Raw genomic sequence first — 14220 nt, 5'->3', positions numbered from 1 at the left:
GTGGATAAGAGTATAGGTCATTAAATGATTATAATGTAATATTTTTCAAATATTTTTATTTCCCCAATGTTATGAGTTTGACATTATTTTTTAAAAAATATAAATAATATAAAGATGTTAAAAAACATTTGCAATTGCTTCCATCTTTATAATATGATGTACAACTGCGACAATTTCTTATGTTTACAATATTAGTTTCACTTGAAAAATCATCCTTACAACAATTACAAAATTAAAAATAGTACATAAGGGACTGTATACTATGAAGTTGCAAATATGATCATTGAATGTAATGTTTTACAAAATAAATGATCATATAATAGATGATATTACATGTATTAATGATACATGTATTAATACTTTAAAAATACAAGGAACTGTTATTAAAATGTTTATACATATACACAACACTGATGGAAATTAAATTTCTCCAAATATTAAATGGCAACTATGAATGATTATTAGTTATGTTACAATTTGCTTATGAATTTATTAAAGACTCATAAAATTCAAGTTTTTAACAAACTGTGCAATATATAAAATACTCATTATATTTTTTCAGAATCATTTGCACTGAAATCTATTTGAGATAACAATAATATCATAAAAAGTCATTTTATGTATCGTGTATGTATTGTGTAGTCAACTTATGTATCTACTCTCCAAATATATTTCCAGTCAAGCGCTACGCGCGTTATTAATTGTCATAATGAATGTTCATATTGTTTTTCTTCAATTTCAGGAGTACACACGCTCAAAGCTTGCCCCACTTTAATTGTTTGTCCCACTTCTACGCAAAATTTAAAATCTTTTGGAGCCTCGAATAATAACACAATAGTGGATCCCATTCTAAATTCGCCAAATAATTCTCCTTTACTTAAACGTGTACAGCCTAAACTAGCATCTTTCCATCGTTTTGCTTCAGGCCACTTAAGGGCATTTGTATGTAAATCTTTATCACAGTAAACTTTTATAGAACCTACATTTGTCGCTCCAACTGCACTATAAGCCATAAAACCACCAGCCCATTTACCAATATACACTACACGTTCATTTAATGAAAATAAGTCTGGTAGATATTGGGCTATTTTAGGATTAACGCTTAAAAGCTTCCCTGAAATGAAGAAAGATATCTTCCCAATTTTAATTCATGTAAACCAAAGTTAGATTTTGAAATATAAAAAAACAATAAACCTTGGAAGTGTTTACGAAATTCTATTTCCCAGTCAGTTGGACTATGAAATCTGTGATAATCCCCTGGTGCAAGATAAACTGTTAGTTGATAGAGCTGATTTGTTGGATTTTTTAAGAGAGATTTTATATAAATATCATCTTCTTCTTTAGTAAATTTAGACCATTCAGAATGAAATGTATTTATATCACCTAAAAAATGTCTAAGATTATAAGTAACACCCTTTACTTGTTGTACACAACATGAAGTTACTGGTCCAAAATATAAAACTTTTCCATCAGCAGGTGAAACCTATAATAAATTTACATATAACATTTTATTACTTTATTTAAATGACTTACTTAATTTGATGTAAAAAATATATACATACTATATTTGTGGTTTGAGCAATAGGTCTTGCATCATATTTGAGCGGTCTAACAAAAAAGTCAACAAGACTTGGAAAATCTGATAACTCTATATCAATTTCATCTAAATTGGCATCAAAAGTTTTCGCATAAAATCCATATAAGGTGGGTCTTAAACTAACTGGCAATTCCAAACTAGCAATCCAACCCCATATTCGACTTATTACTCGAAACGGCAAGAAATAATAACATTTTATCTGTAAATATTTAATTTTAACTACAGAACTTTCTTGTTCATACATAGTCCTTAATTTCCTCAAATTTTGTTCAATTGAAATGTAATACATCATGCTGCTATTGTAATAAAAATTTATACCACAAAAACATTGATTGGGTCGTACACATTACTGTCCTCAGTTGTATATGGATGTTTTTTTAAATGTCTCCACTGTAATGCTGTTAACAGTGTTACTCCCATTCCAAAAGGAATAATCCATTTTCGTTGCTTTATAAATGAGTACCAAGAATTGTCTTTATATCGACTAGTACTTATATTTGAAGTATATGTCTTTGACAATCTTTGATTTATTAAAATTTTGAAATTACTTTTTGTATATATTTTCATACAACATTTACAGGAGTTTTTGCTAAAATATGTTAACAACATTAGATAAATAATTTTATTAAAGCAATAATAAGACTTAAAGATTACAAACCTCACATCTTGAATTACGTGATAAATCTTATAAAGATTCATCTTGAAAATAAATTTTATTACATAGAGGTATATAAACTTTCTTATATTCTCCTTATATTCTTAGGTTAGCTTGGATTATATACAAATTTCTACAAAAATATATATTTATAAATAACAAAATTCAGACATATATACACAAAAATTTTTAACATATCTTTATTTTAATTAAATTTATACATTAATCCTGTTGAAATATACATTTGCAATATCAAAAACTTACAAGAAATATCTTATTTGACATTTTTATACATACGTACATTAAGTACTCATCTACAGAAACAGTTGTAGCTTGAGAATAATTATTATAAAAACTCGAGATAAAGAAAATAAATTAGAACAAAAGATCTTCTTAACTACAAACTTGTACGAACAATACTGTTCGTATATAAAACGCCACCTAGCAGTTTGATATGAAAATTATATTCTTTTATTCTTATTTTATTTAAATGCATGAAACCCACTGATATTATATCAGTGCTGAAACTTAATGAAACCACAGAAATCGTCAGTAGTGAAACTTTACTGAATTAAACTGTACAATATATGTAACACGTTCATAACATATATTTTGTAATACGATTATTATTTTATATAGTTAAAAAATGTTTTGTTGGGCTTGGACATGAACTTATACATTTTACTTTATTTTATTCCGCTAACTTATATCTTAATATCTTTACAAAATTTAAAATCGCTAATGTCATAAAAACATTTCTCATATTCTATAGTCAAAGATACGCAATAATCTTTTTCATCTCTATTGCACAATTTACATTAAAGCATTTACATATTATTATTCGTCAAGTTTTACGTTTTTTCTTGCATATTGTTTTACCTTTCAGTTATCATTATATACTACCAAAAATCATTCCAAAATTATTTTTTTCATATACCACGAGATACAATTTGAATTATATAACTTTAATCAGGATATGGTCTGGTATAATTAATTAATCATACATAGACTGCAGATATTTACGCAAATTCATATTTGTATGAAGGCAAACGTTTAACTTAATAAACATTGTAACAAGTACGATATATTCTGAGTATTTTATGTTGTATATATTTTTATGTATTATATACACAATTGAGCTTTCAAATTTCCCATAAATGCATAAAGATCTACAATCTTAATGTCCAGAGAAATAGAACTATGTAAAATGTTGGTCGAAAACAGAGGGAAAAAATCAAGATAGAAGCAATTTTCTACAATCGTGAAGCGTACCTGTGCCACCGGTTGTAATCATCACAAGAAAAGCGTAATAACAGGTGGCTCCGCGTCGCGGCAGGTGGATCAGTTCCTTTTTCTTTTTTTATCTTTCTTGGACGGTGTACGTTCTCCCATTGTTTTCGAGGGCGATACATACAATATTTGACAGGGTGTATCGAAGTGCTCCTTATAGGAAACTTGATTCGCGATCTTAAAAGCCACGAGTATAGTGTCAGCGTGGATAAGAGAGAAATGACGATTCGGAAAAAAAACTTGTGATAGATGCAACAATTGCATCGCTTTTATATCGCTAGGTAGAGGTTATATATGCAAAACATTTTTCGGAAGTGCATGCATGATAGCTCGTGGCTGCAGCAAAGTGAAAAGCGAAATAATGCCGCCGTCGTCGCATACGAATTGGACTAAACCCCTCCTAAAGAATGGACAGATGATGCAACTGCAAGCAAAGCGTACAACTTGCTCGACACAGAATCAGAATTCGAATGGTAGTAGCACGGAACACAGTGGTATTCCGCTTGACAGAAGAATCAAAGTTGTTTTAGTAGGCGATGGTGCCGTTGGGAAAACCAGTCTGGTTGTCTCTTATTCAACAAACGGTTTCCCAGGAGAATATGTACCTACTGCTTTCGATAATTATAATGGTTAGTTAAAAATCTAATGACACTGGTAAGTTCTATTTCGGATAGTGACAAGTTTGATTTAAAGTAATAAAAAGACGGTGAGTGTGTTCTTTAGCATGTCATTCATAAAAATTCGGGTAATTATTTGAATTTGTTTTGATATAATTATAAATATGTAAAATATATGTTTTATATACATATATTAAACATGCAAATGTCTTAATTTGTTACAGTGGTTGTTAATGTCGATGGTCAACCAGTAAATGTTCAGCTATGTGATACAGCAGGTCAAGATGACTTTGATCCTCTGAGGTCATTATGTTATCCAGAAACAGATGTGTTCCTAGTCTGCTTCAGTGTTGTATGCCCTTCTTCTTATCATAGTGTAACTTCTCGATGGGTAAATGAAGTACGAAAATATTGTCCTAATGCACCAATCATCTTGGTAATGAAATTTGTAATAGAAGTATTTATTGTTAATATAAAATGTTTACAAGTTTGGTGTGCATATAGAGATATTTTAAATGGAAACAATAATAATTTTAGGTAGGCACGAAGAGTGATTTAAGATCAGATGTACATCTTATGTTACAATTAGCAAGATATGGTCAAACACCAATTACAAGTTCACAGGGTCATCAATTAGCTCAAAAAGTTGGAGCTGTAAGTTATGTGGAAACATCTGCATTAACTCAACATGATCTTAAAGAAGCATTTGACCAAGCAATAGTTAGTGCTCTTAACACAAGAAGAGGTGGTACTAGTTTATTATATAGACGTAGGAAACCTTTACCATTATGGCGCAGATGGTTATGTTGTTGCAAAAGATCTTCTAGTGGTGCATAAATATTGATTAATTAGACTCTCTAGAGTATTCTCTGTGATCAAGTGCGACTACTTTGTTATCAGAATTTTTTAATTTCTATAAGTACCTCAGCAATATAATTCTACAATTTTACTTAAAAAATATGCAAACTTTCCATGTGTTATTGCCAAACTCTGAGATTAATATTAGATTATTTTTCTAAAATTTCAACAGACTGTACTTGAGTAATAGTTTTTTGAATTGGTTAACCCCTTGACTTACGATTTAAGTTCCAACAGCGCGTGCCGTAACCATCGACAGGATCGGTCAGACTGAGTGTTCGAAGTTATACAAGGTATAACTAATTTTATGTTGCAAGATGTTTGATAAATAATTACTGCCAATTGATCATTGAACAAGATTCTTAAGGGTATCTTTCTAATATTTTTCAAGAAAATATATCTGCACGTCCAAATGCGGCCAAGAAAAAAACATGTTCGACGAGTCTAACTCGTGTTTCTTGTGTTTGGCCCGAAAAACGTACCACGAGACCAGCTCGACGTTGTAGGTTAAGGGGTTAATAATTCTATATATACAGTGACAAGCAAAAGTGTAAACACACTCCGCTGATTTTATGTAAAAGGCGATACTACGACTAATTTTCCAGGTGATCGATAAAGATTAGGTAACCGTAACTACAAGCTACGTCTGATTAACGAAATGTAATAGTTCATTTTCATTAACATTAATAATGTACAGAATATTTTATAATAATTGTATTTTGAAACAATGTTTACAGTTTCGCACGTTTCGTCAGAAACGTTTATGGTAACATGTAAATGTCAGGGAAACGGAACTGTCAATAAGCACTGATTGCCCACTGTTTCACACCATTGTTAGATTACTTTTCAGCTTGATATGCTTAATCCAAGGTAAAGCCACTTACTGAAGATAAAAAGAACAGTATTATTTGTTTGTGTGATAAAGGTTTGTCGTTGCGGCAAATTGCAGAGAAATGTGGTGTCAGTCATACGATAGTTGCAAGAATAAGAAAAAAGTATGTTAGTGCATCAATTTTTTCATAAAACGGTAGATCGCGACTTATTTCGGATAGAGCAGCACGTGAAACTGCACACTGTATTCGGTCGGATAATTATCCGACAAAACACCAAAAATTGCTGCTCAGGAAATCGAAATAAGTGCTAGCGAATGGACCATTCGTCGCTCTTTAAAGAAAATTGATTTTCGAGCGAAGGAAAAAGAAAGTAAACCAGCTGTTTCAAACAAAAATATTAAATTACGAAAACAATTTGTGGACACCTACAAAGAATGGACGATCAAAGATTGGAAAAAAGTTATATGGAGTGACGAAACAAAAATTAACAGATTCGAATCCAACAGAAGGTTCTGATATTGGACTTCATTGAAGAATAATGAACAACCAGGTGATATAAAACAAACTATGAAGTTTGGAGGTGACTCAATTGTGTGTTGGGATTGCTTTACTCACAGAGGTGTTGGTCCCTTAGTTCGAATTGAAGGTATAATGCGAAAAGAGTATTATTTGACCATTCTACAAAGAAATTTACCTTCTGTAGTTAATTCTATTAGATATAATGAACGTGAAGTAGTATTTTAACAAGACGGGAATCCTAAGCATACTGCAAAAATAGTTAAAACCTGGCTAGAAAATCAAAATTTTTCTGTGATAAAGTGGCCTGTAATGACAAAATCCTCATATGAATCCGATCGAAAATTTGTGGTCCATTTTGAAAAGGAGGCTGGCAAAATATAATAATCCACCTTCAGGTGTTCATGAATTATGGGAAAGAACACAACAGGAATGGTACAATATTGAACCACAAATAATTAAAAATTTAATTGACAGTATGCCTCGTAGATTAAAAGCATTAAAAAGAAGTAAAGGAAAGTGGACGAAATACTAGGTTGAAACCTTAATTCGACGAGTATAATTAAAGTGCAAAACTGTAAACATGGTTTGAGATGTCCATTTTTGTAAAATGTTCTGTACATTATTAATGTTAATGAAAATGAACTATTACGTTTCGTTAATCAGATGCAGCTTGTAGTTACTGTTACCTAATCTTTACTGATCACTTGAAAAATTAGTCGTATTATCACCTTTTACATAAAATCAGCGGAGTGTGTTTACACTTTTGCTTGTCACTGTACATTCTACTTTTTTCATTAGTTAAATCTTTCTATTTTCTAAAATATATAAAACACAGCTTTCTATTTTCTTGTACAGATATAAAATTTATATTCTGATAGCTAAGCCGTACGCTATTCATAAAATTCCTGAAGCCAGATATGGCATAATTTATTATAACATTAATCATATTTTTGTTACTAGCATGTAATTGGCTACTTGCCTATTGTGATTTTTCCTTTATTGATAGGAACATTAATTTTAGAATTTAAAAAAAAATCATTGCCGCGTTATATTATTATTATTATTATTATTATTATTATATAATATGCACTATATTTAACATTTTAAACAGCTTTTCATGCTGCAAGGACTCTATAAAATAGAAATCCTGATACAATTTTTCCAAATATTAACTCTTTACATTCTTACATTACAATCAAACTGTTATTTATTAGAAAACAATATGTTAATGAATATTATATATTATTCGAAAATTTTTACTAGAAATGATAGAATGTAAAGAGTTATAAATTTCATTTACATCATTAATACATCATGATACATACGTCACATTGAAACTGTAATATTACATTGTTATTATGCATATAAATCAAATTAATTATTTAAAAACACATTTTTATTATGATATATATACTTCGTAAGCAATTTATCTATTTACAAGCAAGTTCTTTCTATATGTGTGAAGCATAATACTGAACTAATATTTAAAACCTTTCTGTGAAATATTAAAAAATAATACTGAACATGTTAGTGAGCGCTGTGATTATAAAATTTAAATTTTGTCAAATTCTATAATTTTTATACATAAAACATAAGAAGGTATAAGATTGTTAAAAAGTCTTAATCCACTTTTAAATTATATCATAAATTAGTTCAATTAAATTCGAAGTGAATTTATGTTCAATAAATGCAAATATTATCTAGATTTTTCAGTTCTAACCATTACTTTTGAGAAACAGTAAAATTAGAATAATAAAAGAATTAAAAAGAGAGAAAGAATAAAGACTAACCTAAAGGTAAAAGCATAATGTTTATATTTACAGTATCGCCGTTTATAATTCGTATAAATATTTCAGAAACTTCCCTTGTTGAGAGTTTTAACATATTTAAGTTTTGTATCTTCTACTAATTGTAAGGAGGAAAAGTATTAAAACATGATTTTATAAATATCTTTAAATAATATGTGAGAAAATATTTAAATTAATTCTTGTTAGAAAAATACTTTCATAACGTCATTTCTTTAAGATTAATATAACATTCTTACAATCAAATAATGTAATGACATCTTGTACATTTCTGCCTATTGTGATTTCTACTCTTTCTTCAGTTTTAATATTTTTAATGTTCAAAATTGAACACACTATAATTTTTGCTCAAATTGATGTATTTTAAAATAATTTATCTTAGACAAGTATAAAGGTGACCCTCCAGTTTTTTATTTTAAATGACAATTAATTTATATATTTCGCAAATGGGTAAATTTGAAATACTTGTAACTATATAATTTGACAAACTCTGTACACAATATTTTTAAAGCATATGGAACATGGAACTAATTGTCTTAATTAAGTTTCAAGCTTTACTTATGCTGCTTACAGAATCAATGTTCCTGAATCTTTGATATTAACGTTATAAATTGAATATATGCTTTAAATGAAAAGAAAATAATGTATACATACAATTAATGTCTGTATGTAAATATAATATGCATATTATCTTTTTATGTAATTTCTTGCTACTAAGAAGTGTGTACAATATCCATTTTAATACATTACTAGAAAAATAAGGTGTAATAGATATCAGTTCTTAAAGTGTACCGAAAAGTATTTGCAATTATAATTTTTTAAATTAATATTTTTACATTTTTTATTTTGATTTTACATATATGAAACTCTTTTAGTTGGAGTATTATATTTGTAATTCAATATTTTTTTATGCTTTTAAAATGTTTTAAAAATATTTGTTAGACAGTCTAGTAAACACATTTTTGTATCATAATGTTTATTATAAATGAAAAAAGAAAAGTACTTAAGCCTATTCATAAATATTATATGAATTAATGTATATAAAATCATATCATTTTGTCATGACTTCCACACGAACATGGTATTTATTATGGAATAATATATATGTTATACACATACATATAGACAAACTATTTTAGACTGAAATATCTCAATGTTGTAATAAATAGTATTACTAATTGCTTATACTATATAATAAAGTAAATAATATTTTTGTAAACATTTTTCTATGTCAATCTATGCTTTTTGATCATATCAAATTTGTGTTGAGTGTTCTTTATTATATATTTGTACACCAATAATAAATTACTCACATAAAAAATTGTAATTCATTTATTATAAAATATTTAATAATAGTGATATGTAAAAGATCAAAAGTTGTGATACTATTTCTATAAATGATTATCTCAAAATGTATCAGAACTATGAATGAGAGTATTTTTAAACCTCTAAGTAATTTTATATTTTTGTAATACTTATAGTTTTTTCACATTCAGAAATTTTTAATTTGAAAATATTTCAACTTTTAATTTTCGGTCCAAATTTAAAAATCATAACTTTATCAATAACTCGTAATTACATAATTTTCAAACTAAAATTTTATCTTTGCACATCTTCGTTAAGTAATATAATTCGTAAATTTAATTACAAAAATGAAAATCTATTTCAAATATTCATGTTAATAAATAGAACTCTAAAATATTAATATGTCAATCAAAAATTTTTCCAGATCTATTTGCAAAGAAAATAATATTTTAAAAATTAATAGAGTTATATTTGAAAAAACATTCTGATAATAATATATAGACACTTTATTGATTACTAGATGTCAGTGAAAATAAATATATGTAACTTATTTACACGATTAAGTAACCTAGAACACCCTAGATACAATCATAAATCAAGAAAAGTCGATATTTGTTAATTCTATACAAAACAAAATAAGTAAATTCTATCGAATTCTGTCCAATTATTTATGAAAATCTGTTGGTTACGAAAAAGATGAAGACAGATATTAATGATCCATGGAGTGGAACAGATGTTCCAGCATCCAGTAATGATAAATGTAAAAATTGTTTCGAAGATTCTTTTGTAGAAAATCAAACGCAACATATCAAGTTAGCCGATTCAGAAGAATATTTGGAAAAACTTTGTAAGTTGTAAAAATCTAATACTTTCTACTTTTTTTATTTTTATAATTATACGTGTTATGTAACATATTGTAATTTCTAATCCCATATTAAAATCTTTTATTTTAAAGATATATTAATTTTTTATCTGGAACTGTAAAATTATGTTATAGATTCCAGACTTAAAAGTCTTCAAAAAGGCACATCAAAGAAAGATCTTGTAACATCTTTATTTGAAGCAAAGGAAGATTCCATTGCACGTTTAATAACTTCTGGGTGTAAGCTTGAAACTGAAGAAGAAATTGAATTTGCATCAAATCCTTTAATAAGACATATAGCACCTCATTTACAGGTAATTATAAAAAATAAAAATAATTTATATTTATTGTTAAAAATGTATTTATTATTAATTATATTGTTATATTTGACATTTGTAATATTTATTTTAGGCACTAAGTGCTAGCGAATTAGTTCATCTATTAAAAGCAGATGTTCTACAAGTTGTTAGTGAATCTGCACAACAAGAAGAAATTGCTACAGAGACATCAAAACAATAAATAAGTTGCAAATTACCAGACAAAAGAATAGAACAGAACTAAGGCTTTAAAAAAATGTCGATCGAAGTGTTATCAGGAAAGGTATTTTTAGTAGTCACTGGTGCAAGCCGTGGAATTGGAAAACAACTTGCAATATCTGTTGGTTCGATCCTAGAGAAAGGTTCACATGTACTTTTATTAGCAACAAATCTGAATGCTTTGAAAGAAACAGCAAAAAATATTCCTACAAGTATATCTGTTGACACCGTTAGTGTTGATTTAGCTTTAGGAACAAAAGAAAAATTACATGGTAAATACATACATTTTATACATATATTTTATACATAGGATAAATTGTACATATATTATAAATATATATTTTTTAGATATTGTAATGCAGTCTTTAAAAAATCAGGTTTTAAATCAATTTGATCGAGTAGTTGTGATACACAATGTTGGTACGATGGGACATGTGAATCAATATACAAATGATTTGACTGACATTAATGTCTGGCATAATTATTATGACTTAAATGTTTTTATTCCTGCTATATTAAATGGAGTAATTATGCAAATATTCAATGAAAATACAAATACGGAAAAACTGGTTATAAACATTACATCATTGTTTGGTATACAACCAGGAAAATGCTTAGCTTACTATTGTTCAGGAAAAGCTGCACGGGAAATGATCTTTAAAGTAATATTTTATGTTAGTATAAATGATTTATATAATTTTTATTCTATATTTTTTAAATTTATTTATTGTGCAGGTGTTTGCATTAGAAAATCCAGAAATCAATGTATTAAATTATTCACCAGGACCAGTTGAAACTGATATGTACTATGAAATTTGCAATGAAGTTGCTGACGATCAAACTAAAACACAGTTCAATGATATGTTAACAAAAAAAACTGTTCTGACTTGTGAACAAACAGTTAATCGTCTTTTAACGGTTCTTAAAGAACAAAAGTATAAATCCGGTGATCACGTTGATTATTATGACGAGTTATAAATTGTATAAATTTATTGACACAGTTTATTTGTATCCACTTATCATTTCTAAATCTCACAAAGCGAACAAATGAATATTTTAATAAACTGTTTACAGGATTACTTCAAATGATTTACACTTTATTTGATATTGTTGTTACATTATAAAAACATACAAACAATATGCTATATATATATAAACTAATATTATAAAATGTTTGTACTGGAAGATACTAAGTTCTCCCATTATAACCTTATGGTTACTGTAACAATTCTTTAGAATAAACATCTTTTATCGAAGTTTATGATAATAATTCATTATTTTGTCTCAATGATGCATATCTTATAGAGTCAGTTCTTGCATTTTGAATTTGTATATTCACTAAAATAAGTGTCACAATAGCATAAATTCCTACAGAAACTAACCAAACTGGCAATGGATATATGGGTGGCATAAAATGTAAATAAATCAAATTGTACAAAGGAGCTGCCACCAATGGAGTTAATGTTTCAATAGATACTGTCATGGAAAATATTTTACCTACAGAATTTTGTAAATATTATTCTCACAATCGCATACTGAAAAGTTATACTTTCTTTCTTATTTAACAATATTTACCAGTATCCTCTGATGGCACTGACTTGGATATTATAGCACGGATCATAGGACTAGTGATGCCACCAAACATTCCTACAACTGCAGACAGATACATATGCCAAGGTTTCAATGTAAAACTGTGTACTAGACAACCACTCAAAGAAGACAATAATGACAATATAGCTGTCACTTCTTCAGAAAGTCCTATGAAAATATTTCTCTACTCAAACATTTTACTTACCAAACTTTCTAAAAATATTTGATGTACATACAAATTTTAATTTATACCTCCATATGTTACAAAAAGTTTTACTCCAAATATTATACCAAGAATTGAAAATATAATATTTGTAGCTAAATAAATAGAATATTTATTTACATCCCAACCAAGTCTGGCAGTTGCAAATAAAAAGCCAATGGTCATATCTCCTTGTAAAGCAATAACCATTAAAATAATGCAAGCTATACAACACCAAACTATATATCGATCAAAACCATTACGTTTTTTTGTACATGTACTTATAAGTTTCCTGACCAAATGTATATCAAACAAACTTTTTACAGTTATCTACAAACGTTAAAAATATATTAATAACAACAGCATATATACAAGACATTACGAAATACATACTGAATTTGTGCTGCATATAGTCTCAGGAACTAAAAAAAAAATATGCAATCCTGCTACAATACAACATATGGTAGCAATAGCAAATACAACTGTATATCCGTATGCTCGAAAGATAACAGGACCTGTTAATATACCAGTCAAAATACCAACAGATATCAAAGCTTCCATCCAAGCTAATTGCCAGCCTCTTTCTTGTTCATTTGATATATCAGTGAGATAACATATAGTACCTAATAAAATTATGCCAAATCCTCCACAACATGCATATGGAATATATGCAATTAATAAAAACCATGGATTGACATCCCAAACACTTATGAAGGAAAGAAGAAGGTACATTAATGATGTGCCTATGACATAAATCACACATTGAATACATGTCTATTTTTTAAAGCACATAATACTAACCGACATAGCCAGACAACATGATAGACTTCCTTCCATAAATGTCACTCCATGGTCCCAAAAACAAAGATAAAAAAGCAGGTATGACACTTTCAATAATTGATTTTGTCATTAAAATTAAGCTGGCTTTCGGTTGCACTTGAGCATCTATTTTCAAGGCCTCCGCAGAACTACTATTTTCATGTAATAGTAAACATTCTGTTTTATTTATATTTAATGTTATACTACAAGTACGATACACTACTAAATCTGTTAAAATATTACCTACAATTCAAATCAAAGTAATGTCAATTATAATTTACTTTATAGCTTACTCATTTAAATATATTAATAAGCTAATAATTTATAATTAAATTTCGTACAAATATTTATTTTACACATGAAATAAAAGTGTATGCAAGAGAATAATGGTTTGATATCTTCTTACATATGTTAAATATCTTGTACATGATATTTATACATGACATGATATAATCTAATTAACATTCATATGATATATAAAATATATCAAAATTACTTGATATTGCTTGAGCAGTTATTAGTATCATCATAGATGGTTGTACAAGCATATAACGCTTCCATCCTGTGATCGCGTTTTCCATCTTATATTTTAAAAATTGTGTTATAAATAATAATACCACAACAGTATAAATTGATATCATATAAAGATACTGGTTGTGCTATACAGTAGTATAATATTAGACTATTAAAATATTTGATTTAATTTAAAAAATGTAATTCTTTGAACCACAC

The 14220-nt window shown here is 27.9% G+C and overlaps 5 protein-coding genes across 8 annotated transcripts; 3 read left to right on the top strand and 2 right to left on the bottom strand.

Moving 5' to 3' along the window:
* Positions 1-100: 100 nt before the first annotated feature.
* Positions 101-3543, bottom strand: LOC100647669 (phosphatidylserine decarboxylase proenzyme, mitochondrial). Of its 3 annotated transcripts, none has more exons than XM_048410912.1 (6): positions 3525-3543; positions 2256-2385; positions 1916-2186; positions 1563-1796; positions 1195-1483; positions 101-1114 (listed from the first exon to the last, which is right to left on the bottom strand). In XM_048410912.1, the coding sequence occupies exons 2-6, from the start codon at positions 2294-2296 to the stop codon at positions 705-707; spliced, it is 1245 nt and encodes a 414-aa protein (XP_048266869.1). In that variant the 5' UTR covers positions 2297-2385; positions 3525-3543; the 3' UTR covers positions 101-704. The 3 variants fall into 3 exon arrangements, with proteins under 3 accessions (XP_048266869.1, XP_003399896.1, XP_048266868.1); XM_003399848.4 differs by lacking the exon at positions 3525-3543 and adding an exon at positions 2554-3472; XM_048410911.1 differs by lacking the exon at positions 3525-3543 and adding an exon at positions 2517-2535.
* Positions 3544-3631: 88 nt separating this feature from the next.
* Positions 3632-9393, top strand: LOC100647784 (ras-related C3 botulinum toxin substrate 1). The gene is made up of 3 exons (XM_003399849.4): positions 3632-4171; positions 4384-4595; positions 4697-9393. Exons 1-3 carry the CDS (start codon positions 3865-3867, stop codon positions 4994-4996), a joined length of 819 nt encoding a protein of 272 aa, XP_003399897.1. The 5' UTR covers positions 3632-3864; the 3' UTR covers positions 4997-9393.
* A 615-nt stretch (positions 9394-10008) lies between these two features.
* On the top strand, positions 10009-11064 carry LOC125386092. The gene is made up of 3 exons (XM_048410916.1): positions 10009-10326; positions 10477-10655; positions 10753-11064. The coding sequence occupies exons 1-3, from the start codon at positions 10176-10178 to the stop codon at positions 10858-10860; spliced, it is 438 nt and encodes a 145-aa protein (XP_048266873.1). The 5' UTR covers positions 10009-10175; the 3' UTR covers positions 10861-11064.
* Positions 10915-12133, top strand: LOC100648764 (sepiapterin reductase). Its single transcript, XM_003399857.4, has 3 exons — positions 10915-11149; positions 11226-11539; positions 11613-12133. Exons 1-3 carry the CDS (start codon positions 10915-10917, stop codon positions 11853-11855), a joined length of 792 nt encoding a protein of 263 aa, XP_003399905.1. The 3' UTR covers positions 11856-12133.
* On the bottom strand, positions 11954-14129 carry LOC100648223 (tetracycline resistance protein, class B). 2 transcript variants are annotated; one of them, XM_020865994.2, is made up of 6 exons: positions 13985-14129; positions 13471-13731; positions 13063-13412; positions 12720-12999; positions 12453-12635; positions 11954-12374 (listed from the first exon to the last, which is right to left on the bottom strand). In XM_020865994.2, the coding sequence occupies exons 1-6, from the start codon at positions 14127-14129 to the stop codon at positions 12136-12138; spliced, it is 1458 nt and encodes a 485-aa protein (XP_020721653.2). In that variant the 3' UTR covers positions 11954-12135. The 2 variants fall into 2 exon arrangements, with proteins under 2 accessions (XP_020721653.2, XP_048266867.1); XM_048410910.1 differs by lacking the exon at positions 13985-14129 and adding an exon at positions 13895-13949.
* Positions 14130-14220: the final 91 nt, after the last annotated feature.

The sequence above is a fragment of the Bombus terrestris genome, chromosome 12 (genome assembly GCF_910591885.1).
Source record: "Bombus terrestris chromosome 12, iyBomTerr1.2, whole genome shotgun sequence".
Classification (NCBI taxonomy): domain Eukaryota; kingdom Metazoa; phylum Arthropoda; class Insecta; order Hymenoptera; family Apidae; genus Bombus; species Bombus terrestris.
The sequence above is the reverse complement of the archived record's forward strand: the minus strand, read 5'-3'. Positions and strand labels throughout refer to the sequence as shown.